Below are 26,975 nucleotides of genomic sequence, written 5' to 3' on the forward strand. Positions count from 1 at the left end.
ATAATCAATGTGATCTTCAAAATTAAGTTTTGAATCCAGGATGACCCCAAGATACTTATAGATCTTGACTTGCTCTATTTGATAATTATTCAAGGAATGTAATTGGGGAAAAATAACTTCCTGCTTTAGTCCCAGTGAGAAGCATAGCACCTTGGTTTTGGAGGTATTCAGGACTAGTTTAAGAGAAACTAGCTGATGTTGTAGTTTGTTAACCAGGGCTTGGATCAGAATCATCATCAGAGTATTTATTTACGGGTAGCTTGGGGGGGGGGGGTGTTATTACTGGAGGAATTTAATTTGCTATCAAGATCTTTTTTCTGTCAGTATGGGCGGGTCAGAACGTTACAAACCACAAACGAGACGACGACACGATAGGAAAGGTACGCACATAGCTAAAAACGTATATACAAATAAAACTAAACTATTTTATTTGACTAGGTAAAGCCCACTGAGCCATTAGCTTCTTTTTCAGGTAACTGCCAATATAAACATGTTTGCTGGACGAAGACTTTGGAAGGCATCCCAGCAAACATGACAACGTTGAGCCAACGTTGCAAAGTGGTTGGTACCGTTGGACCAACGTTTCGATATTTACTGGGCTTCATCCAGCAGTGGATTGATCATGACTGATATTGATGACAGCCCTTTGGGATCATCCCCACGCCGTTTTAGTTATGGACATCAGTGAAAAAGAGCTTGAAAGCTCGTCGGATTTCTCTAGTGTATACATATTCTGATTCTTTGAGCGGTTCAGAGTCACTAGGCCACTGATTGTGAGCCGGGGCCCGGGCAGTTGGAGGTAGTCGCCCTCCAGCAACAACAGAGGGCAGAGGAGCGACGCTCACAACAACGAGCGGAGCAAATAAAATCGAGAAAGTTGGCACAGTGGTATAGTAGGGGGTACAGCTGGTGTGCATCTCCGTGCCAGTCATCACAGTCAGCCATCCCATGGCACCTGGGTCTGTCCGGAGACCTCCTGTCCAGCGAGCCTTCGACGCTTCACGTGATAGCCTCAGAGTGCACCTAGCCTGGCACAGGCGCCGTCACTTGGTGACGAATGGCCCGGGGTTGTTGGTGTTTGGGTGCGCTAATCACTGCGCCACCACTCGCGTGGAGGTGGAGGAGGGGGGCTTGGTTTCCAGTCGACTTGACGCCTTGCGATTGGTCAATTTTTTTATTCATTCCCCGCCCACGCGCGATGACTCGCCAGCCAATCAGCGGTCGGTAAATATTCAAAATCCAACCGCCATTGGTGTGTGTATTGGTCTATAATAACCTGAATGGTGTGTTGTACGTACGTTTAGAATTGTCTTTTTTAAATTTCGCGTCCGCTTCAAGTCTCAGCTGTGGGATCATTACACACGGGTGAGTAATTCAAAACATTGTTACAGAAGCCGATTTTGCTTTGGCCACCTTTCGGTTAAGGCCTAGAAAGTTGTGACGCCTACGGTCTTTCCTGAAAATCTGACCGAGGAAGGCGACCGCGGCACGGCGGATTCGACCGGCCTGATGTAACCCAGCGTGTACACCCGCTACACATTTTGTTATTGTGTGGTGAATGAAACACACGACTGTTATCTCTTTCGATTGATGTGTTTATATAATCCTGCACGAGATTGCCGACAATATTATTATCATTGATTGAAAATATTTTTACTTGGATAATCAATTATCACATGGGATGTAATCAATAGCTTTACTTTATTATTACATTACCAGCTCGCAACTTGGGCACATCTACAAAATAATAGTTGTTTACTCCGTGCTTTCGTGACAATTAACGTCGTGTATTTGTGTTATTGCCACTGCTTATCGTACTCGCGCACCACGGATCTCCCCTGTGGAATAGCCGGCGAAACTGGCTAAACCTCGCGTAATGAAATAAACTAAAACTAGGTGCATTTCCTACAGGTGCTGATCATTTTTGCCTTTGCTGCTTTGCAAATCCCCGGGTTTCGAGGTTGTTGGAGGAGAGAGAGAGAGGGAAGGAAGGGAGGCCATGAACGCCGCCGACAAGGAGAACGAGACGGCCACTCTGGTGAGTAGAGCACGCAATGAACCATGCTTCCCTGAGATGACTGTGCCAGCCGCATATGCACTTGAGCCCAGCTTTCTTCAGACCTCTGTGTTTTACATTCATCCCAGCCGAGTTTGACACGGGTTTGCATCGTCCATGGAGGGCGCCGCGGGGGGGCGAGATGTGAATTGCCTCGCCTCGTATGCAGGAGGGACGTGGGTTGTTCCATCCCAACCCTGACGCCTGCTGTATAGTTGTAGTTTTCATTGTTTCTCTCCGGGTCCTCCGGGTTTTCCCCTCCACGTTTAGAATCGTCACGCGTTTAGAATATTTTGGCTGATATCAATTTCACACGTGATAAGCCACTTCGTTGAGCTATCATTTGTGGCCAGGTTGCGTCTGAAACAGAGCGCTATTATAGTAGCTCCAGTGTGGGCCGTATCTAGTAAACAAAAATAGTTTTAGGTAGATGGCCACTTGTCCCAGGTCGCAGTCGAGAGCTGGCACGGTTGAGGTCCTGGGGATTAGACATGCGTAGGGCATGATGTGTCCAATTTCGAGTTTTCTTCAGGATTTACGCTAGGGGATAGTGTACAATTACGTGAGGTTTCACAGGCGGTCGAGACGACCGTAAATTTCCACCATCACGTACACACGTGCACTCTCGCAAACATGCGCAGAGAGATGCAGAGACGCGCACTGTCACAAGTTCATATGCAAAGAGGATTCGAAAGCGCTGCCCCCTACTATGTATACCAGAGGTCACTTGACGGGATCTTCAGAGGAAGCTCTGTGATATCTGCTTCTGTGGGCTGTTTTGTAACACAGTTGCACTGTTCTGTGAGAGATTCCAATGGATTCTTCGTCTCGTGGCACTTGATGCCGATAACACAGGATAACGTCGATAATCGGGATAACATTTGGTGTGAAAGGCCAAGGCAATATTTAAATAATTCATAGGTGTGCAAGGTTAATAATAATCCATGCTGTGATGTGGTTTAAGAGCATACTGAAGATGCCAGTAATATCATGGCCGAGCAAGTGGGCATATAATGGTTATATTTTTTCGTGTTATGTTTCATTTGTACCACCTGTTTTTCTCCTATAAGCTCAAGGTCTACAAATTGCATTTAATGTCTAGCATTTGTGGAAATAAAAAAAAATCATAATAGAGGTTTTTGGGTTAGATCGGGTAAATATATAAATGTGTCCTACATTTTTTTGCAGTTTTACTCATGTATACCAAGTTTAAGAATATGTTTTTTTAAATGGAGAATTAGGACGTCTTTACTTGCCGACAGGGTGAGGTAAGCAACTTTGAAGGTCACAACTGAGCGTTGCAGGTAAGCATTGTAGACATAGTCAAAAAGAGGAGATTGAGATGGGTAAGGCAAGTATGCAAGATGCAGGACCTCAGGTTACTAAGACAGGTGTTGCGATACCAACCACAGGTTGGGTACAGTATTTTAAGCTAAATTTTGTGTCTTTGTGTCTGTCCTGACAGCCACAGCCTAAGCTGGTGACTCAGAATATCGCGAGGACTTCAAAGAATCCTCTTGTTTCCCAGAATCCCTCAACAGTTTTCAAGGAGCCTTCCTCGGTCGCCAAAAAGACTCCCGTGCGTGTCCAGAGAACGCCATGTGTCACCCAGAAGACACCGCAGCCCAACCACAAGCTTTCACCTGTCATCCATACAATTCTGACATCTGATCAAAATACTGATCCAGTCGAACAAGGGATTCCTCAAGTGGCTGAGCGGCAGACTCCACGAACTGTTCATAAAGCAGCTGCAGCTGACCAGAATGCTCATTTGGTTGACAAAAAAACTACACCCATTACACAGAAGAGGCTGCCGCATGCCCAGAACGCTTCTCTGAATTACCGGACGAATCTTCCAGTTGACCCGAAGACTCCGCAGTTCCACTGGAAGAAGCTGCCCTCTTCCCGGGTGTTGACTGCAACGTCTGTCATAGCGTCGTGCTCGCTCACACCGCTCTTCCACCGGCTGAAACTGCAGGTGAGCGTGTGGGGTGCAGCACGGTGAAGTTGCTCTGCCAAAGTCTCCCGCGTCGTTCCACGTTCCAGGCCGTGACCCGCTCGTTCTCGCCGCTCTTCATCTCGCCGTATCAATTGCTCTTTCTCGTTAAACTTGGCCACGCAAAGATCATCACCTCTTTTTTTCATATCTCCTATGGCTCCTATGGCTAAACTATGGAACTCTGTCTGTTTTTGCACTTGATTGCCGTTTTTAATACACGATAGCTCCAATTGTCTCCAAGTGATGGTAACGTACCTCCGATTAGCGTGGTCGACTACGTACGGTAGGAAACAACTTTAACATACATACATCATCGCAACACTGCCTGAGAGCATGGTGTGGCCAGCACCTCGCCCCCGACCACATTTTTTGCCCCATTGCTGATGGTTACACATTGCACCAGGCATGAGTTAATGCTTAATTGACCTAGGGTAGGTCCAGGACCAGTTCAGATATATGCCACTGATGTTAGACGTGACCAGGAATTGTTCTCATGTTGCCGGAATCTTTGTGCATTGTGTCAACTATTGTCCCACGACACACAAACAGATAATCATATATGGGATTTTAGGATATATAGCTAATTGGGGTATATATTATGGTGTGTGATATACTCTGGTGTGTCGACGCCAGGATGGACACCACGAGCAGTCAAGCACACGATCTATGGGTGCGCTGATTGCTCAAGACAAGTGTGCGGAGTTTGAGGAATTCCCCACAAAGACTCTGGACAAACAGGTGACCAAGCAGCACTCACTGTAATGAGCTGTACAGAGTGGTGATTTGTGCGTGGCGCTATGTGTGCAGGATATATACTAGACGTGTAACAATTCACCCCGTTTCATCCTGCGTATGCAATTTGAATTAAAATGATTCCATCCAAAAATGTCTTCCATCTGGTCTTATTTTAATGTTTAATTCAGGTAATCGTCATGTAACATTTTCTGTCTCGTTCATTTTCACTTTACCAAAAGGGAATAACAATTGTATACAAGTTGGTGTGATTTTTAAGACCATTTTTAAAAATTTTGTAACTCCAATATGCCAAATTATGACGGGGTGGGGGGGGGTAAATCACATGACATGTTTTTGCACATTTAGTGGTGACCGGGCTTAGGTTTTCAATGCCTCATGGGGCCCGCCTCGTGTGTTCGTGTGATATTCCCCAGGCCAACCTGATTACTCAACAGGCCCTACTTGCGGAGGTGAGATTTGTAGCATGTGGCACATGTTGTATGTGTACTGCTCGGTGTGTGTCCTTGAAAAGAGCAGGTTTATTCAGGGGTGGAGATTCTTCTTTCGTGTAGCAGAGATGGAAAAGCGACAGTTTGGGAACCACGTTGTACTGTAGTCGAATGCTATGTCAACCAATCCGAGGAGGCGGTAGACGATGTATGGATAGTACACGGATGCCGCATTCATAGGCCATGGGTTTGATAGTTTGGACAGTGCCGGTATATCCATATTTTAAAACAAAACCCTGTTATTTACATGAAGTTCAAATTTTGCTAATTGAAAGCACATAATAATCGTTATACGATGCATATATAGAACTATAAAGGAATCGAAATGTAAAAAAAAATCACAGAAACCACCATAAATTACAAGCCGTTTGTGGAAAGTAAAATCAAACGCTCCGGTAATTGCTGAAAACAATTCTGTGATCTGCAGGGACAAAGTGTTGTCCGCCAACGTTATTTCGGGTTGCACATTACGTGGCTGTGTTGCCCATAACATGTTTAGTGTGGATATAACATTACGTATTTGTGTTTTATGTGCATGCAATCACAACTTGGCAGTCTGAGCAAAACATCCAAGAACAACACAGGCCGGCAACAAAACGAGACGTGGGCGCACAGACTGATGAAGAAGATCTGAAATGGCCAGAGGCACTCGTTGAAGACACTACGACTAAACCGGTGACGGCACAGCAGTGCCCTGGGACCAGTCCACACTAATGTACAGCCCTTTCGCAGTCCACTGCTGGATGAAGGTCACCCCTCGCCACGTTGGTTGTGATGGTTGTGCGGTTTGCCACCCCTCGCCAGGACTAATTGAGATGTATCTTTCGCTCGCCTCTCATGCCAACCGTGGTCGGGAAGTGAGCTGAAGTTGCTGGGTTTCTCACGGTGCACTCATCACTGTATCCACAACTCCACCCCAACTATTTATTCATGCTAAAAGAAGGATCTCTTTAAATAATATTTGGCATTGGCGTGAGTGCGGTATTAACAGTCTGCTTGCCATTTTGCATGATACGCATTGCATCATGTCTGTGTTCCTTTAAGCGCAAGTTTGGCAAGATATGATGTATGCACACAGTGAGATGGTGGTGAAAAAGAACTGAGATGAGTGTGTGCCACCGCGAACTTTACCATTCTGCGTACTGTACCATTCCACGTACTGTATCATACCACTCGGCCACACAGCTCAAGAAAGTAGTTAATTGTCGACCGCTCAGAAATCGCTTTATAACGGTGAGCGCATTCCAGGTTGCGTATAAAGTGTTCCCTAATGGCAGAACCGCGTGATAGTGAAAACGCGTCGTGTGAAGACGCGTTAAGAGAGGGCTTGCCGTCGTGTGGCGCTGTAAGCACTGCCTGGTGCGGTATGCAGTTAGGCTGCAAAGTATTATGGGAACTCTTTTACTCCTGACCTTGGGAGCTTCTATAAGTTTGGCAGCTGGAGCCTTTGGCATATAAACTGAATCTTCAGAATCCTCTACCCGATCTGGTGCGATTCGGGCTACTGGCAGGGACCCCAGCTGAGGCACTGTAGGAAAGTCTTCAACGAGCATCAGATAGACAGAGCTGAAAATCATTATTATAACTTGGTGTGATGTATTTGCTGTGTCTGTGTGATGTAATGTGAAGTACGTCCCTTAATGTAATATCCGGGTATGTGTGTGTGTGTGTCTGTCAGGCAGAGCAGCATTCCCTGGAATCAGGCAATCAGTTGATAGAAGAAAACATGGAGACTTGGACAGATGAAGAGGGGCCTATACATTTAGGGAAGATCACCAAAGAGACCATAGATACACAGGTGAGCAAGAGCCCTGTACTATGAAGCTAAACGGGGATGAGCATGAACAATGCTTGGTTGGGCGACCACTGCATGCCAGGTGGTCAGGTGGCTGCGGGGCTAAGCGGCGTGATGGGCAGTACAGGACAGTGCAACAAATTCCACTGTTTTCCTGCACATGCTATGCTCTAACATCTGTGCATGTAGCCACATTTCACAAACCCACGTTGACCAGAGTGGTGACGTGGCCAAATAACCCCCACGACTCGTACGACACGTGGAGGTCATCATCCCAACAATGGATTGACAAAGGCCCTACCGTGTACACGTACACAGCACTGCCTGAGAGCAGTGTGCATGTTGGTGTGACGCACAGTGCTGTGTGTGTAGTGTTTTGCCCGGGGTATCCATTTTTAGGCATGGAACGAATAATTAATTGTCACAATTTTTCATGTTTCTGGGAATCGTAATTTCGTTGCAAAATTATGTGGTTGACTTTTGCAGTGCATGTAGAATGTGTAGTGGCTGCAGAGTTCACATCTATGCAATGATTGCACAAATAGTATTTCGGTTGAAATGGATATATTCTTACGTTTCGCTATTTGACGCAGTGGTAATGTCACGCTAACGCAGGAGGGCATGGCATCTGCTGCTGTTGTGGTTTTCATGTTTGTAATGTGCTCGGGTTTGTGTGTGTGTTGCTCCCAGTCAGAGCAGCATACACGGCGGCCACAAGGCGACTCGGTAGCGATGGACACGGAGGCACAGACGGCCATAGAGGAGCAGCAACAGTTGTGGCAGTACATTGAAGAGACCGTGGTTAAACAGGTGAGCCCTTGCATACACTTGCCACAGAAGCAGTGTGGTATGTGAAACGTGTCCATTTCAACAAAATCTCAGTCTGTGTGTGTGTATACACATATGTGGCGAGCGGTGGGGCAGCGGTTAGCACGCTGCGCTATGAACCCGGTGACTCGAGTTGGATTCCCGCTCCTGGCCAACACCAATGACGATTAGCTGAATCGGTCCTGGCCCCCCACCCTCCTACATCGTCTCAGCCTCAAATGAGTACCTGGTGCGATGTGTAAACATCGCCACTGTGGAGACAAAGTCGTGGTGCAGGCCATGCACCCCCTCGTGTGCCGTGCCGGCCATCGTAGGTGCTCGCTAACAGCACTTCCCCCAAAAGTCTGTTAAGGCTATACGGGGGGTATTTGTACGTACAGTATATATGACGATGCCTGCAACAACAAGTGGAGCGCTGGGCAGCTAAACAACTGTACAGTCGGCACAATGGGGTGGGTACATCTGCAAGTCATCTCCGTCAACCCATAACACCAGAGTTTGTCCTGTGACCAGCCGGCGAGCCTTCTCGACTTCCCTTGGCTTCAACGTGCACCTAGCCTGCCACAAGCACGGTGGTGACGTCACAGCCATTTGGTAGTGCTCTGCAGCTGTTGTCATGCATGACGTGCGTTAGCGCGTCGGCCACTTCTCTCGCTGCGAGGGCCTCTCACGGTGACAAACTCGGCTGATGTGCATCTGAATGTGTTAGATGCCCGCACGTACGTATGTTGGAACTTTTTTCACGCCGTACGTAGCCAACCGTGCTAATCAGAGTTGCGGTTCTGATGAATTAAGGAGAAGGTCACCCCTCTCTCCGACCTTACGGGTGAGCACGGCGCGCGTGTCGGCGATGGGGTGCAGTGTGTCTCCGACGCGGAGCTCGGTTACCGGGGGCTGTACGAGCGCGTGGCGGCGAGAGCTATCGAGCTGGAGGGGATCGAAGAGGAGCACTTGGAGCTGTGCCAGCTTGTCGGAGAGGCGATAGCCAAGCAGGTGACTGCAGATGCACAAGACCGGCGGCACAGTCCCCGCAGCGTGCACGTGCAACCACCACAACAAGCGTGCGGCCATGCGGCATGACGAAACTGTCGGGACATCCGGCAGTGTTATCGGAACATTGCCAGCGCCGTTGACGCGTTGTTAGCACTTTACCAGCCCTATCAGTGCACCACCACCAACAGAATACACCCTCCGCAGCGAGCACAGTACACATAGTAAGCGCAGCACGGTTACCACGCACTACCATCTCCCTTCTCTGCGCCGGTACAATCCCCCTACTATCACCAGCATGGAACACATCCACAAGGGTTGTATTTTCTGGGTCTCCTCGACCATTTTCATTTCACCTCCCTTAGAAATTCAAGCAAGTTGGGTCATTTCTCAGACTGTTGTAAGTTCCATTGACCACTGCCCCTGTGACTGTCCCAGAACGCCAGGGCGGAGGAGAGCGAGCGGGTGGAAGCCCTCACGCATCGCGTCATCCAGGACCTGATGACGCAGATGGAAGAGAAGAATCTGCAGGTGCGTCTCGTAGATTCCTTCTTCAGCTCTGTTCTTTTTAACTGATCTCTTTTTTTTACCATACGAAGCCGCCTCTGGGAAATCTGTGCAGTCTTTTAGCTCGATGTAATTGTTTAGGTCGGAGCCGGTGGCGCAGTCTCTAGTGCACGGACCTTGGAGTCTGGCGGGGCCTGGGTTTGATACCCAGCCACGGCTAACGTCTGTGGCAAGAGTGGTATCTGAACCGGTTCTGGTGCACCTCCTTTTACTGACCCCTATGGATTGACGAAGAGCCGAAGGAGGAGGTTGAATCGCTTGGGGATGGTGAACGATTGCTTTGTTAGAATGGGATGCCGTTCACTGCAGATATGCGGCTGTGGTGTTAAGACAGTGGCGGATTCGCAGGTAACGAGTGGGGGGTGGGGTTGCAGGCTGCGACATGGGTACCGTGCGGGATAAATTTTGAGCGCGCGTCGCGGCGACAAAAACCTTAACCCAACCCCTACGCCTCCCCTCCCGTTTCTTTGCCCCGGCCGAACGGCTCAGCTGGAGGAGTCGACGCAGATGCTGGACAACGCTCGCGTGATGATGAGCACGCTCTGCGACCAGCTACGGGCCAACGCCGAGCGTCTCCGCCAGGAGCTGCGCAACGTACGGCGGCAGCACAGGGGCGTGGGGAGGTGGCGACTCTCGCGCTGTCGAGCCTTGAGCCCTCCCACCCCTTGCGGCCCGAGCATGGCCGCTAGGCCTAACGGGGCAGGGGTGTGTGGGGGGGGGCGGGTTGGGGTGCAAAACCACACGGACTGGAATTTAATGCTGCTGCCCAACACGACCGGCAAGGCACAGCTAATCCGGCGGGTCACGACAGAGGCGACACGCACACAGTGGCTGGGTGTCTAGACTCTTGAATAGCTAAACTACGTTTGTTTTTTCCAGGTCGGGCCCACTGAGCTATGTAGCTCTTTTTTTCAGAAGTGACCTACGCACAAATGGATAGCTCAATGAAGTGGCTTATTGCATGGAAATTTATCACGGCCAAATACTCTCAATGCATGTTTCTAAATATGACTTTTTGACGTTGATTCTAAATGTGGAGAGAAAACCCGAAGGACCCGAAGAAAAATCCATATAACCACGGGGAGAACATGCAAACTCCAAATATACAGGCGTGTCAGGGTTGGGATTGAACCCACGACCTGTATACCAGACGAGGCAGTTAACATCTTGCCACTGTGGCTGTGTGGAGTGAAGAGGGCGGTGTGTCTCTCGAAGTGACATGCATTAATTTACCGTGTCATGCGTGTAACAGGGTTCTTTTGTGGGTTGGGGGAACCATAAAAAAAATCAAATTTGAAGAAATTTAAAATCTCACTTCTGGAAACTCAACATTGCAACAGCGTGCAGAGCAAATGCGGCTGTTGTTGTTGGCTGTGTCTCCACACTGCGCAGGAATGATCGCGTCCCGCCAGGCTGTCCCAGTCTAGTTTTTAAATGCACAGTAACTGCTGGGACCTTGGATTGTGCATCTCAGAATTTGCTTCTAAGTTTCAGTGCTTTCACTGGTGTTGATTTTATTAATATTTTTTTGTTTCGCCTGCGCGTGACGACGCTCTTTGCAGAGCTTGCGAAATGGGTGCTGTCTCGTGGAATAGAGAGCTCTCAAAGCGACGACTTTGGGGGGGGGTGGGAGGAGGGGGGGGGTTCTTGTGTGATGTTGGAGAGACCCATGTACTCCTAGAACAGACTTGTGCTCATGTGCAGCCATAGTTTGACTTGTCCTGCCTGCCACTGTGACAGATGACCGAGCAGCTGAGTGAGGAGAGGGCGGAGTGGGCAACCGAGCGACTCAGGTGAGCACTGCGCAGGGGGTAGAGAAGCCTCGGAGGCGTCGGAAAATGAAGCTTCAATGGGACTGCGTTAACAGCGGCACAACGGCACAGCCTGAAAAAACTGCCGCCATCGTGCGTGTGTGCTCGTGCGCTGGTGTAGCGGTTAGCGTGCTGCGCTACGAACCTGGCGACACGGGTTCGATTCCTGCCCACGAGCAAAACCGTGACGAATATCTGAACCGGTCCTGGGCCTCCCCTAGGTTGACTCGGCCTCAAATGAGTACCTGGTGCTGTGTGTAAAATCGCCACTGGCCACCCACCCCCTCATGTCCTGTGCCGGCCTTCATAGGTGCTCGCTAGTGGCACTTGCCCCTACAGTTTGTTAAGGCTACACGGGGGATCTTTGTCTTTTTTATACAAGTGAAGAGCGGTAGGTCAGTGGTTGGTGCACTGCGCTACGAATCCGGCAACCTCGGTTTGATTCACACTCAATATCTGTATGGTGCGGGGTCTCCTCTAGGTCCACTTGGCCGTTCACTGAGTTATCGGGTGCAGTGTGTGCACATCGGTACCGGCAAGACGAGGGCTGGGCATGGTGCTGGCCACGTGACCCCCCTTGTGTGACCGTGCTGTCCGTCTGGCCGTGCATGTGTGTGCGTGTGTGTGCAATCCAGGCTGGAGGAGGAGTGCTCGGTGCGCTCCTTCGAGGTTGACGCCACCCGTGCCGAGTTGGCGTTGCTGCAGAACTCGCTGCGGGCAGCGCTCGAGGAGCTGACTACACAGAAGAACCACGTACATCAGCTGACTGATGAACGGCGCGAGTTGACAACCCGCGTAGAGAACATGCAGGTGAGGGTGCAGCTCAGTGTCTCCCCTTCCCCCCAGTGTCTCACCTTCCCCTCCAGTGTCTCCCCTTCCCCTCCAGTGTCTCCCCTTCCCCCCCAGTGTCTCCCCTTCCCCTCCAGTGTCCTCCCCTTCCCCTCCAGTGTCCTCCCCTTCCCCTCCAGTGTCTCCCCTTCCCCTCCAGTGTCTCCCCTTCCCCCCCAGTGTCTCCCCTTCCCCTCCAGTGTCCTCCCCTTCCCCCCAGTGTCTCCCCTTCACCCCCAGTGTCTCCCCTTCACCCCCAGTGTCTCCCCTTCTCCTCCAGTGTCTCCCCTTCCCCTCCAGTGTCTCCCCTTCCCCTCCAGTGTCTCCCCTTCCCCTCCAGTGTCTCCCCTTCCCCTCCAGTGTCTCCCCTTCCCCCCAGTGTCGCCCCTTCACCCCCCAGTGTCTACCATTCACCCCCCAGTGCCTCCTCCCTTCCCAGTGTCTCCCCTTGCAACGTTAACTCCCCCAAAAAATGAGGTTCCCTTTAAATGTACTGGCTTCCCAGCTTGTTTTTCAGAGTTAACAGAGCACCATCTATTAACTTGGTCAGTATATACACACACACAAACACATGGACTCATTACCAATGTACATAACACTACCACACATTATTTCTGAATGTTAATAATGGTGGCTGTTGTATGTTTGTTTTCGTGTGGCCACACAGTTCCTAGAGGTTGAGAATAAGTTATACATGGATGAACGCATGGCGTGGGAAGAGCGGCTAAATGCCACCTGGTAAGTTGAGAGCGGCTCGATGCCACGTTTAAAAAATTCAAACCACGAATTTCTTAACACTTGGAACACTTGGGGGAACCCCACTGAAAGACTTTTGACACTCGATGAGGCTTTCCTGGGCAAACAAATGGAATGACTACATCTTCTTTCGTACGGCTGATGTAGATGAAGTGCAACAAATTACAGTTTCACTCGGGTGGTCAAGCCAGCGGAGTGTATCATCGCTGTGATGTCTCCTCTGTATTTGTGGATCGGGCATTGTGTCATGTTGTATGTATGTTGAACTTTCGCACCGTACGTAGCCAACCGTGCTAATCTGTTCTGGATGACCACAGTCGCACAATGAAGTTTTACATTTTCCATTATTGCATTAGGTATCCGCATCTGCCATGGTTTGCTGGTGATCCCGAGTGGGGGGTGAGATGGGTGCACTGTTGTATGGTGGCGAGAGGCTATACAGCGCCGATGGTTTGGACGAAGGTGGGAGCCAAAAGCCTCGTGCAGCCGTTAAGCAGCGTTCTTTCACTGTCAGCCCGTGGGCCGGATGTGACTTACGATGGCTCTTAGAACGGTCAACTGAGAGATGCGGCCCGCCGACATGCGAGGGGATGCAGATGAGTGAGAGGAGAGAGATCAAAGCTGTAGAAGAGAGATGCAGATTAGTAAGATGAGAGAGAGGTAGGAGAGTGTGTATGAGCGGTAGTATAGTGATTAGCACGCTGCGCTGCGAACTTGGCTACCCGAGTTCGATTCCCGCTCCCGGCCAACACCGGTGACGATTATTTGAATCGGTCTTGGGTCTCCCCTAGGTCGACTCGGCCTCAAATTAGTACCTGCTGCGGTGTGTAAACATCGCCACTGGGGAGACAAAAAAGCCGGGCGCGGTGCTGACCACCCACTCTCTTGTATGCCATGCCGGCCTTCATAGGTGCTACTCTAACAACACTTGCCCCAACAGTCTGTTTAGGCTATACTGGGGGATCTTTGTTTTTTTTTGGTCTGTGAGTGTCTCTGTTAGTATGTGGCCACCCACCGCCTCGTATTTCGTTTCGGCCTTCATAGGTGCTACTCACTACGAATGAACAGCACTTGCTCCAACAGTCTGTCACAGACTTAACGGTGGTGGTGGGGGGTGGGGGGGCATCTTTGTGCCCACAGCCACGAGCTGAAGGCGTCGCGGATCGCGGAGTGTGCTGCACGTGACGAGACGCGGGACTTGCGCAGCGAGCTTGCGCAGGCAGAGCGCGAGGTGACGGCGCTGCGCAAGGAGCTCCATGCCAAGGAGCAGGTGGAGATCTCGATCCACGCTCTTACCCCCCCCCCCACTCCTCACCCCCACCGACCTGCACCCCTCGGTTTAACGTGTTGTTCTATGCTCTCGCGACCGATGTTATCCATAGTAAAGGTTTATTTTTTTGGTTGAGGTCGCGTAAATATAAATGTGTCGTTAAACCCGCCACTACCCGGCATAGCCAAAAGGTAAGGTTTGTCACGTAAACAGAACGTGCCAATTCGTTACTAGTACAGCACACCGGTGGTGTTGGAGAGCAAAGCCACAACATTAACAATCAGTACGACGTTTTGCCAGTAATTACAACTAGTTTCATCAGGCGACAGCCAGATTTGTGTGCTTGTCCACTCCAGTACGGTGTGGAATAAGTCTATAAATTGTCTCGGCTATGCCAACGGCCGCTGCAAATATTTCAGCACACCGGTGTGTCGAACAGTGAAGCCACACAAAGTGTACAATTCAAGTACGACGTTTTGCTGGTGATTACAACCAGCCTCATCAGGTAATAGCCAGGATTGTGAAGAAGTCTTCTGTTTTGCTCTAAAGGTGATCACTGTGGAAGACCAGAAAGGTGAATGTAGTCCTATAAGTTACAATGGTTCATGTCCTCCCCTCCTTCCCTGCTCTCTATACTGAGCAGAATCGCACATCATCATCATCAAACCGCATGTACTCATACACAAGAATTGCAGCAGCAGCAGGCCATGCATGCAGACCGCAGTGCAACAAAGCCGACATCATTAATATGAACCATTGTGTTTCGAGGTGAGATTTAACCTGCGGGTGGTTCTTAGAGCAGGATCGGCAAAGCTGGTGCTTGTCCGGCCGGCACGTTAGCGTCCACCCAGATCTGTCGAGTAACAACCGGACGAATGAATGAAAATATACCGTTGCAACATGCGGAGACTTTTGATTTGCGAGCGTGTGGCTGTCGTGGCGATGCCTGTGTTTTTATTTATCTTATTGCACGGTTGCGCAGGAGCTCCAAGGCATCCAGGAGGAGTGGACAGCATCGGGAGCACGGGCGGAGCAGGAGACAGCCTTTCTGCAGGAGTGCTACGAGCTCAAGCTCCAGCTGCAGGTGAGCCTGTGATTAGTGCACACCTGTCCACCCCTTATCAGTGCCAACCTTGTTACAGACCAATTCAGAGCTTATTGGTCACCCCGTGGTCTTATAAAGCTCAACGTTCATCCTACAAAGTCACGCACACGCACGACGTAATGCGTGTGTGTGTGCGTGAATACACGCGCATGCACGCACACACGCATGACGTCACGAAGCAGTCCGTACAAGAGTGGCACACGGCTCCAGTGCCGCGTTGTTGCCGACCCCGGTCTAGATGCTCGCTTTACGGCATTTTGCCGCCCCCCCCCCCCACCCCGCGATCCTTTAAAGGCTGAACACGGTGGCTGGTGGACTCTCCTTGTCTTTGATGCGAAACGCAGAAGTGCGAAGAGAGGCTGACGGACGCGTACCGGGATCGACACTTGGCGCAAGTCGACGTCGAGATGCTGAAAGAGGAGCTGCTCCAGCTGGCCTCCGCGCAGGTCCGAGTACGCGGCGGTGTTGTCGGGCTGCGCTGCGGGGGGGTGCGCGGGAATCTCAAGGCCCCCCCCCACCGTAACCTCACGCGGCCCGCGGACACGCTGCGGGGGAGAAGGGGGGTCTTCCCGCTCCGTCCAGACCGACCCCCGCAAATGGCATTTGTCCATCGCTGCAAGCTTCTTGGCCGCACCAACTCGAATCGGAATCTTTATTTAGCCTGGAGGAAATCCGATGAGCTGTGAAGCGCTTTTTCACAGATGTCCAGTGAGGGCGAGGGCCTTCCCCGTTCAGGCGGTGGGGGTTGTTTGGCCAAACCTCGCCGGGCTGGTCAGTGTGGGTTGGTGAAGTGCGGGGAGCGTAGACATTGTATAATATAGTACAGTACAACAGTGGGTTTTGCTGCACTGCCCTCTTCTATGATGACGCAGCCTCGCAGCAGCAGCAGCTGTTTTAGCCACAGCGGTCACCCCCACCCAGCCTTGCTTAGTTTTCAATATCTGAGGAGTTGAGGAGCGTCCCGGGCGGTTGGTGTTTAGGCGCCGTCCGTCATCGCGACGGCGAGCGACATCGTCGTCACGATTACACTCGCCACGCTGGTGTGTAGCTCTTACGGAGGGTGGAGGGGGCGAGATGGTTCCCAGCTCGACTTAGTTATGAGGTGCGTGTGGGAGAGAGAGCCCTAGGATCTCAACACTGCTGGCTGAGTGTCTCCACCACAGCCGTTGTAAGAGCGAGAGAGGCGCAGGGATCGAGGGAGGCAGAGCCTTTGTCTCCATTGTGGGCCCCGAGTCTTGGTTGGTACCCGGTCAGCTCCGCCTACCCGTACGCACACGCGCACATACACGAAGATGCCCCGTATAGCCTGAACAGAATGTTGGGGCAAGTGCTGTTAGCGAGCACCTATGAAGGCCCGAATGGCACACGAGGGGTGGGTGACCAGCACCGTGCCCGGCCAGCTTTGTCTCCCTAGCGGCGATGTTTTTACACATCCCACCAGGTACTCAATTGAGGCTGAGTCGAACTAGGGGGGGTCCAGGACCGGTTCAGATAAACGTTACTGTCGGCAAGAATTGAACTCGGGTCGCCGGGTTCGTAGCGCAGTGCGCCAACCGCTACACTACGCGCGTGTACACACACGTGTGTACTCACATGTATGTGTGTGGACGCACACAGCAGGAGCCGAAGTTGGACAAAACGGAAGATTGGATCACTGAGAAGATCCGACTGAAGCAAGAGGTTTGTTTTGTGTGTGTTTGTGTATTCGCAAAACGACTTGTACAGCATTTATTTTAAAAGTATACTCAAGTGTATTGTGTCTAACGTGCACGCCCTTATGTTACTGGGTGGAGTGGTGGCGCAGTGGTTAGCTCATTGCATTACAAACCCGGTGACTCGTGATATTCCTGGCGACTGCTAACAATCAGTGGTGCGTGATAAATGCTAGTACTGGGCCTCCTTTAGGTCGACTCGGCCTTCATTGGGTACCTGGTGTGGTGTGTAAACAGCACCGGGGAGACAAAGGTGGCCCCGCATGGTGCTGACTACACCCAACTCGCCTCTTGCATTGTGCCAGTCTTCATAGGTGCTCGCTCACAGTACTTGTGCGAGCTCTGACAGCCTGTGCACGGCTATGTACGGGGCAGTTTTTGTATTTTATGGGTGCATGTGGTGTGGTCACCCCTGACTCTCAGGAGAGGGTTACAATGTGGCCGTATCCACGCCACGTTGCGTCTCTTTCGCCTGCCGATAGTGGGGCACGTTTAAGGGCAGGGTTGGCTCCGGAGACGACACGGAACCCTTGGGCAAGCGCTCGTTGTCTCCGCGGTACCCTCCTCCGTCACCACCCCCGTCGTGTGCTGCAGCTGAACCGGATGACGCAGATGAAGCTTGAGAAAGAAGTGGAACTCGGAGAATGCAACAGACGTTACAAGAGACACGTGAGTGGGGTGGTGGGCGCATACAAGGCCGGTGTGTGGGGTAGCGCAGCGGTTGGCGCACTGCGCTACCAACCCAGCGACCCGAGTTGGACTCCCGCTCACGGGCAAACACGAGTGACAAATATGTGGGCCTCCTCAAGATTGGTTCGACCTCAAATGACTACCCGGTGCCGTGTGTAAACATCCGTCACTTGGGAGACAAAGGCATTCGGGTGTGGTGCTGGCTACCCACCCACTCGGGTGCTGTGCCGGCCTTCTTAGGTGCTCGCTAACAGAACTTACCCCAAAGAGTCTGTTAAGGCTATATATATATATGGGATCTTTAGTCTTTGTATGGCTATCGGACGTTGTCCTGTGAAGCCACACTCGGCTCTGTCATATTCAAAACCTCGGAGACGTCAATAGCGATGAGCACTGCCTCGCAAGTTCAGCACAAGAATGACAACATATAAAATGTATATAGCGTCGGACAGATGCTTTTTCAAAATGTAAAAATAAAACCTACTGGAAATTAGGATAGAAGGGGCAGAGAGCGGGAGTTAGGGCAGGTGGAGAGGGAGAGCGAAACACCGCAACACAGCCCACGATGTAGCCACCGGAGCCCAGCTCCTCCACCTGGCATCAGAAACCTCGCACAGAGCAAGCAAAACAACAGATCACGTCGCTCCTCAATCCAGACCTCCAATCCAACCCTCCGATGACCTCGGTTGGCTACGTACGATGCGAAAGAAGTTGTACATACGCACACACTCCTCGTCAAAGTGCCAACAAGCAAAAACGCACAACCTCGTGGTCGGACATAGCTTTCTCAATTGCAGCACCGCATCTTTGAACAACCTCCCCGGGGCAATCGGCTCCGTCGCTGCATACCAGTCGCTGCTCAAACACACGTCCCTGGACGCTTGCATACAACAACCAACTCGCAGCCGCGACTTGCTTTTTAATTATTATTTTAGCTGTATAGAATTGTTTATTTTATGTTTGTGTGTAATCATAATATTCTATTAATACTTAAACCTATACTTGAGGGTTCCGAGGAGCTATAAAGCTCTTTCTCACAGATGTCCAGCAATGATTTGATGATGGTGCTTTGGGGTTGGCAGATTTGTGCCAGGGAAAGGCGCCCCCCCACCCCCCGCCACGTTAACCAAAAATAAAAAATTGAGTGGACGGTCCATCGCCGCTCCCACCCCGGGTTGATAACCACGAGGTTACAACCTTGTGGGGTAAGCCAACAGTGGCGGTCCTACGGATGGACTCTCCTCCGCCATGAGGGTGTGGCGTTTCCGCCTCTGTTCTCGGGGGGGGGGGGGGGGGAGGGGCTTTGGGGATTCTCTTCCGACTTTCACTTGCCGTGGCGTGGGGCGCGATCCGTCCATCCCTGTGCAGCGCTACGTGCTGGAGGAGAATGAGAAGTTCGCCAACAGCGAGGTGGAGGAGCTGCAGTCCTTGATCGGCAGGGCAATGCAGGTGAGGCCCTGCCGTAACCACGGTGTGCACGGTGACCCCAAAGGGGGGAAGACGTGACCCACCCCCCCCCCCACCAGGGATAATAGGGTGGTGATAATTTTTTTTATCGCGTAATATACAAGAATCTTAACAACTTAAACCTGCTCCCGATGACGTACGTGTACATCATTTGAACGGAACCGGAAGAAAAACATAAAATAACGATCGGTAGCGAGGCTCCCACAAGGCCGCGTGGGAGGGCGTGGCACGGTTTGGCGCCAGCTATCGTAGAGTTGGGTCATGTCGCTACGGTTCTCTGCGCCGAGTACAACGTCTTTAAGAACGCCAGCGCTACGCCGATCTAAATAAAATTAGCGCCGCGCCTGTCGCGCAAACAAACATCGGCACCTTGGAGATGCAGGCGGGGCCGCCGTGCTTCTGCCCAGACCACCCCACGAGCACCAACGGTGCCCCATACCGTGGGTTCACGCTACCAGCACTTGTCTCACCCCCCAGTGGTCTAAGGGGCCTTGCAGATGTTTTTTTTCTTCTCTTTTTGTGTCCGTATGTGGGTGCGAATGCCCCGTGTGTAAACGCACGTGTTGGTCGCAGAAACTGCTGTCGGCTTCTGGTCATGCCCTGGGGTGCAAGGCCGTCGCGGACACCGTGGACCTCCTGAGCACAGCGCTGATAGAAAAAAGAAAGGACGAATGCGGCGACTTCTGAACACGTGTGGCTTTGTGGCGAGCGGCAGCGTAGCGGCTGGCGCACTGCGCCTCGAAACCGGTGACCCGAGGTTCGATTGCCGTTTCACGGCTTACATTGGTGACGAATATCTTAAACCGTCCTGGGCCTCCCCGAGCTCGACCCGTACTTAAATATAAGTACCCGGTGCGCTTTGTGTTTGTGTATACATCGGAGAGACGCAGGCAGCCGAGCGTAGTGCTGCCCTGCTGACATTCGCACGAGCTCGCTTAACAGAACTTGCTCCAAACGGCTGTTTTAAACGCTGGACGGTCATATTCGTGTTCCCTTGAAAGTGTAGAAAAAAACACAAGGTATTAGTGCAGCCCTGCAGTTACCAGCTCCTACCACTGCTTGTGGAAGGCCCTTAATTGCAGAGCGCTCCAGAAATTCCGCTCTTTCCAGAGGCTATTTTGGCCACATGGCAGCAGATCGATGAAGGGGCCCGTAAGACGTGGCTCACGGTGGCTGTATCGGTACCGTCAAAATCAAAAACTGGAATTTCGTTTTTCTCCTCCGTCGTAAATGACCTCGCCAGAGGCAATTTACATGCGGAGTGCCTCTCCATGACCTCGTGTCCAGGGAAAATCCACCGGTGTGCCACGGCAACGTTGTCAGCCCAGTCACCGTCAATAGCGCTCCAGAAAAAAAACATCACGTTGTCCAATGTTTGAGAGTTAAAAAATAAGAAATAAAAATGCCATTTCTATCTGGGGATTTTCAGGAGTGGGGGTCTTCATATTGGGGTGTTTGGCCAATGGACTTAAATTAGTCCGTGGACGAGGGCACTTGAGTTTCTTGTCCTTCCTCCGCACCTCCGATTAGCATGGTTGGCTACGTACGATACGAAATAAATTCAACATACACGCAAGTATCGATTGATATCTGAGCTGCGGGGTTTGCCAACTCCTTAAGACAGTAAGTTCTCATTTAACGCAGCAGATGCGTTCCTGAAAAAAGTGCCGCGTTCAGAGAACTATTTCCCCACATAATATAACGACAAATACGACGTACTACTACTACGCGCACGGTACAACAAGATGGCAGGACAAATAACTTGAGGGCGTACGCCGCCGCGCTACCGTATCGATTGCATCGCTCAGCCGCGCAGCTCAAGAAAGCAGTTCGTCATTGATCGCTCAAACCGTGCGATTTATAACGGAGCGCGCGCGTTCCGGGTTGAAACGGCGCACCGGCCGTGCGATAACGGCGTGAATTCCCGCGAAAAGTGTTCCCCAATGGTAGAGCTGCGTTGTTGTGGCAACGCGTTTCACACGCACGGTGGCATCCTTCCTCGCCTCGTGTACAGGTGTGCCAGCTTGCTGGTGTATATATTCATGTTTGCATCTTGCCTTTGTTCTAAAAGTGACTGTGGTTCATTCTATGACAGTCCATTATACACAAACCCAATATGTACAGCTGTAGTTGCAGTATTAAATGAACTATTTTTAGAGCTCTTGACTGCTGTGTGTGGCCCACCAACCAGTGGCTACGCTTCCGTGTCAACCAGTTGGATGTACATGAGATTAAGGGTCATGGTGTTGCCCGTTTCTAATCCACATTTGTCAATTTGTTGCGGCGACTGGCTTGGTTTTATCTACTTGTCGGGAGCGTCCTGCTTTCTTCCGCTAAGTATTTCAAACCAAAAGTGTCGACTTAATCCGGATGCAGTAAAAAAAATCATCTAATAAATGCGATTGCAAAACTTCTTGGATTCATGTTTTAAATCCGTTTCAAATAAATGTTGCTGAAATGTTAAATTGTTCTTCTGATGCTGGTAACATGCAAATTCATATTTTAACTCCGCCCACACAGCTTAATAGACGCGGTCCTTGCATGACAGCGTTCATTCAAGCTCTGTCTTCTGGACAGACCTGTCTCTTCACCTGAAGAAGGCCACTTGTGTTGTGGCCGAAACGTCGTGAGAATTTTATTGTCTTATGTTATTCCTATTCTACGCGACTTTACAGAAAAAACCAAGATGATGAATCCTTGCGTGCACGAAAGCTTTAAATCGAAATGTTAAATTGTTGTTTTTTGTCTAAATTACAGATTTTAACATCCAATAAATGCGACTGCAAAACTTATTGGATTAATGTTTTAAATCCGTTTCAAATGTTGCTGAATTGTTAAATTGTTTTTTTTGTCTAAATTACAGATTTGAACGTGGCAAAAAGAAAAATAATTGAAATATCACTGGTAAAATCTCTGGTATCACGGCCGATTGGGGCTCGTGTAGATTGTGACTGCCTCTGGAGTAGAGCGCCACTGTATTACCGGATTATCCTGACTATGAGATGCCTGTAAAGTAGGACGCACCCCAACCTTGTGCCCCAGTATCAATGAAGTAACGCAAATCTGGTCACACGCCTACCAGATAAGTATACGACTTTCCCCAAACTTTCACTTTTAATTGCAAGATAAATGTGTTATTATCCAGAGAATACGAAGGGATGCCACGGTGGCGAGACGTAGCTACCTCGTCTGGTGTACAGGAAGCCGTGGGTTCGATCCCGACCTTGAGCCTGTTTATTTGGAGTTTGCAGATTCTCTCTCCTTGTGGTCACTGCGTCCTCTAGGCTTTTCCCCTCCACCTTGAGAAACATGCATTTAGAGTACAGCATTTGGCTGCTCTACATTTCCACGTGATAAGCCACTTCGTTGAGCTATCATTTGTGGCCAGGTCGCTTCTAGTTTCATGTTAATGCATATCTACAACCGTCCCCCGACGAGACGAACAGAGGCTAACAAGTCCGGAACTGAAATGAAGACCAAATGACAACACTACTTTAATCCGTGCTGGCTTTGAATGTGTATTGAATGCTTGTGAGCGCCTAACCGATTATTACAACCGTGCATGTATATGAAAAATAATCGGATTTACCCCTGCTGGCAATAAAACAGGTGTTAAGATGTTCCAACAATGCATATTATATTATCAGTTTGTTTGCACGTGGTTACTGCAGACTTGATTCCTTACCAAAGGTATATATTTGGCGTTTGAACATCTTAACGCCCCCCCCTGTTTTATCGCCAGAAAGGGTAAACACCTTTACTTAGTTTCTATTCCTTGATACTTGCACAAAGAAATGGTCCGATGTGTGCACGTTTAGATTTGTCACTGGGATAGTTCTCCACATGTCACAGCAACTTGTGTGCGGGTGTAACTGTGTACGTGAACACGCATTGAGTGCTGGGTCCAACACTGGATGGCGAGCAGGCCGTTCCGGGCAATGACCCTTTCTTCACGGAGCACGCTGCTGCTGCTGGCAACCATGCACGGTGGCCTGCAATCCGGCCGCGGAGGCGAGGGTTGGTGGCTCACGGAAAACGTCGTGACGGTCCATTTGTGTGTGGGTGCCGAGGTTATCATACGCTGGCTTGCCACGTGGTACAGCAAAATGTGAACTACCACCCGTCCCTTCTCAACAGGATGGTGTTACCACCCCCTGACACGCGACGGGTTTCTCCACTTCTCCACGACATGTGGGCCGATAACACCAATATATAGAGGATTGCAGAGCCAAGGGGAGAATTCGGCACTGGAGCGACCGAATAGAACCGTGCGCAAGTTGACCTTACAAGTTGTATTCATTGCAGAGCGGTAGAGAGCAATGGGCGTTTTGTTTTACTCAGTCTCGCCCAGGGGTCTGCAACCCGTAAGCTACAACGACCGCTTCGTCACGTGACTGATCTAGGACTGAGTTATCAAGGACTACTGACTCGTATTCACCGCACGCATTGCGGCTCGTGAAAGTCTTTTTACATCTAATTTGGTCCCAAAAAATGCTGTTATGTTAGTTGCTGACCCCTGGTCTAGCTGTTATCGGGCACGTCTACAAAATAACGTATTCAGACGTTGGTTTGCAAGAGCCTGGATGGCGTGATGACGTCGGTTGGCAACATCGGTAGGCCACTTGGCATCAATGATGGTCAAGGTAGCGTGTGCTATTTTCCAGAAACGTTCTTTTTATTGGTTTCCATGATGCACAGTGAACATGGAATGCAAGCACGAGGTGTCCCCGTGGGTGGTGTCGTGTGGTTGTGCACGGGTCACCCGAATGCATCACGATCTTATCGGGGTCTACATGGGAGCAATATATCCAGATTCAAGGGGGGGATTTTTTTTTTTTAAACCACAAATTAAAAGGACCGTTTTCCTAGCTCGTCTAGCCTCAATATGCAGCTCGGTCTCATTCTGAGAAAAAGCAATGATCACTTAAAATACGGCGACTGTGAAGTGATGCACCAGGAGAGACCGCGCCGGTTTTAAGCATCCGTTCAAATTCCAGGGGGGTTGTGAACAAAAAAGCGTTGCATTGTGGATGCATTTTAGTTTTAATACCGACACGCGTACATTTAAAAACTAAATATATACCACTCGCTCAACCAAACACGCTCGCGTCTTTCTGTTAAGGCTTTTTTGCAGAGCGCATTTGGACAAATCCGCGAGTCGACCGCCAACTGTTTGCGGCAAGTCCGTCTACACGGGACGGACATCGGAGGCAGCGATACACAATCCACACGGTCGTGTCGCACAGCCTTGTTGCAGACGAGGGCCGCGACGCAATTCTCCCTCTGCCAGCTGATCTCTGGACTTGTACGCCCCGGTTTGTTTTACTCAACACCCGGGGAGTGGGGGAGACACCGGCTGGGAATTCCGAGTCGTTGGTTGTGCAGCGCACGGAACCAGGCCCGTGCTTAATTAAAACGCAATGCATCGCATTACTTGGACTTTGCTTTGCCTACAGGTGGCGGTAGCAAAAGGCGTGGGGCAACGCTTGAACTGTTGCCGATACTCCACTGTAGGCAGAGAGGGGCGTAAGGGCGGCTCGGACACCACTGACTGCCATGGACGAGAATGGAAGTCTTCGACAACAGCCCATCTCTTCCCCCCCTCCCCGGCACCCTCCCAACCAGTCCTTGCACGCCACTGCCATCTGAAATCGCTCGCTTTTGCCACGTTTTAAATTACATTAAGTGCCTTAATCATCAGGCGCTTATAAATAAGATAGCGGGGATGCGCTTGCTAACCTGTAGGTTTCCTGCGACCGTGCATAAACATTAAATTGACCGAGTCCCTTCTGCACAACAACCCAATCTGTACCACCGTGATTGCTGCAGTATTGCATTCACACTGCACACCACAACCCCACTGGGTGCTCGCATGTAAGTGGGGACTCGTCTGGGATATCACCACGAGGGGACAGCCCAACACATCTGCGGTGTCCCAGATCTCCACGTTAATGGGGAAACATTTGGGGTGGAAATATAGGAGACGTGCCGATCCTGTGTCGGCTAAGGTTAATAATTAGTGTCTTGCCTGGGGGAGGGGGTGAGTGGTTGGGTACGTGGGACAGCGCCACCCACAGACAGGAGTGGTAGTGCCATGCAAGCGGTTTCCAAGCTCTCCCCCCCCCCCTTCTCAACCTCCAAACATTTCGCGGCCCACCACACACTACGAGTTATTTGAAAATTGAATCATTTGGCGGGACCCCAGGGTCCCGCAAAAATCAGGTCAATAATTATTATTTTTCAGTCCGCCGGACTACGTGATCCCGACAGCAACGCGGCGCCCGCCCAGACTCGCACCAAGCGCCAGCGGGCGGCGATCAACACGATGGGCGCCACCCCACCGGCCAAACGCGAGCCCCGGGGGGAGTCCGCAGCAGACGCGCGCCGCGACAACGCCCTCCGGTCAGCCGTCGATCCTCAGCTTCTTTGCCAAGGCGAGCCCGCCACCGCAGTGAATTTAACGTGTTTATGTAGTTTTTCAACTTTCTACGAAACTTAGTGCCCCGAGTAGCTCTCGACGAGGCCAATCGATTGCCACTAGTTTTGTTGTCGGTAAGGCAAGACTCGTGTCGCTACGCGGGTTTTCCCACCCCGGGGCAGTGATGGGACCCCGGGGTCCCGCCAATTGCTTCAATTGTACATTTCCTTTGGCAAGGTTGTTATTATTTGTATTTCCTCGCAGATCCCCTGCAGACAGTAGTAGCCGCGTGGATCACCAAGGGTCTGCAGAGAACAGGCTGGGAACCCGCTGCTCTCCGCAATTTCGAGTTTAAACACCACGTTCCGCAACGGGCGCTCCTATGCATTTGTTGAATGCTCCCTTCTTCACGAAGCGTGTGCGATTGGTAGCAACGCTTGTGCCTTCAACCGCCTCCCCCCCCCCCCCTACACAGCCTCCGAGCTCCAACCTTGCTTCTTTCGAGCACATTTAAGAGCAGAGATGCTCATCGAGTCACGGCGAATCGCAGCGTCGCCCGTCATGGTGCTTGCTCGATAGTGTGGCGCGTACATTGTGCGCAGACCTCAGAAAGAACCATCACGAGGTTGGCTTTTGTTTGGACGTACAAGCCCAGCGTAAGGCGACCCTGGCGTTGTCACCGCGTGATGTTTGACCGAGTGAGTCCGAGGATTCTCCATCTGTGTGGTGACGCCGGGATGCAACTGCGAGCTGGGCAGACGCCGTCCATCGGCACAGGTGGGGCCAGAGCGGTGATAGCTAAAGCAGCAGAGACCGGTGACACTCGAACGTCCGCAAGAGGTTTTTTTGGGGTTAAATGGCATAAATGCAAGTCGTTAAACCCGCCACAGCCAATTAGAAAGGTTTGTCACGTAAACAAAATGTAACAATTGGTTACAAGTTCAGCACATCGGTGTGTTTGAAAACAGGAAACCCACAACATTTACAAACTCGAGTACGACGTTTCACCGTTAGATACAACCAGCTTCATCAGGCGATGGGCATAATTGATCGTGAAAGACAACGCGTTAAACTCCGACATCACTTGGATTGTCGCGACAAGGGATTTCTCGCATCGAGAGAGTCGATCTCGCAATGCCTGCAGGGTCTATGCCAGTAGTCGGCAACCAAAATGAGCGATTTTTTTATCCCCCCACCCCCCCCCCCGAATTCGGTTAAAAACGACAACTGAACCTTATGGCGGCACCCCGGGGTCCCATAAGCCCCCGGCTCTCGCATAAACTGCGTTGCAACGTAATTTTATATCTGTTGAAGGCAAACGATTCGGCAATCTATTCCTCTCGACGTGCTCTACACGATGCGCTAATCAAAGTGTTTTCTTCTGCCCATTCGTCCTCGCTGCACCTGGACGCCGTGACAACAGAGCGATCCGTGCCAGG

At 50.8% G+C, this 26,975-nt stretch overlaps 1 protein-coding gene across 5 annotated transcripts; it reads left to right on the forward strand.

Annotated features, from left to right (window-relative positions):
* The first annotated feature begins 1,200 nt into the window (after positions 1–1,200).
* On the forward strand, positions 1,201–21,910 carry LOC116951111 (uncharacterized). 5 transcript variants are annotated; one of them, XM_076073546.1, is made up of 21 exons: positions 1,201–1,365; positions 1,912–2,038; positions 3,522–4,034; positions 4,689–4,793; positions 5,246–5,260; positions 5,855–5,974; positions 6,978–7,097; positions 7,785–7,904; positions 8,784–8,915; positions 9,351–9,443; positions 9,969–10,073; positions 11,220–11,272; positions 11,926–12,100; positions 12,786–12,856; positions 14,015–14,144; positions 15,127–15,228; positions 15,594–15,695; positions 16,867–16,929; positions 17,556–17,630; positions 19,020–19,100; positions 19,692–21,910. In XM_076073546.1, exons 2-21 carry the CDS (start codon positions 2,000–2,002, stop codon positions 19,803–19,805), a joined length of 2,328 nt encoding a protein of 775 aa, XP_075929661.1. In that variant the 5' UTR covers positions 1,201–1,365; positions 1,912–1,999; the 3' UTR covers positions 19,806–21,910. The 5 variants fall into 5 exon arrangements, with proteins under 5 accessions (XP_075929661.1, XP_032825416.2, XP_075929660.1 ...); XM_076073545.1 differs by having other exon boundaries at positions 1,202–1,365; positions 5,225–5,260; positions 16,870–16,929; XM_076073544.1 differs by having other exon boundaries at positions 1,202–1,365; positions 1,961–2,038; positions 5,225–5,260.
* The last annotated feature ends 5,065 nt before the right edge of the window (positions 21,911–26,975 follow it).

Source organism: Petromyzon marinus, chromosome 42 (assembly GCF_048934315.1).
Source record: "Petromyzon marinus isolate PM22_M1 ecotype Great Lakes invasive population chromosome 42, UKy_Petmar_22M1.pri1.0, whole genome shotgun sequence".
Classification (NCBI taxonomy): domain Eukaryota; kingdom Metazoa; phylum Chordata; class Hyperoartia; order Petromyzontiformes; family Petromyzontidae; genus Petromyzon; species Petromyzon marinus.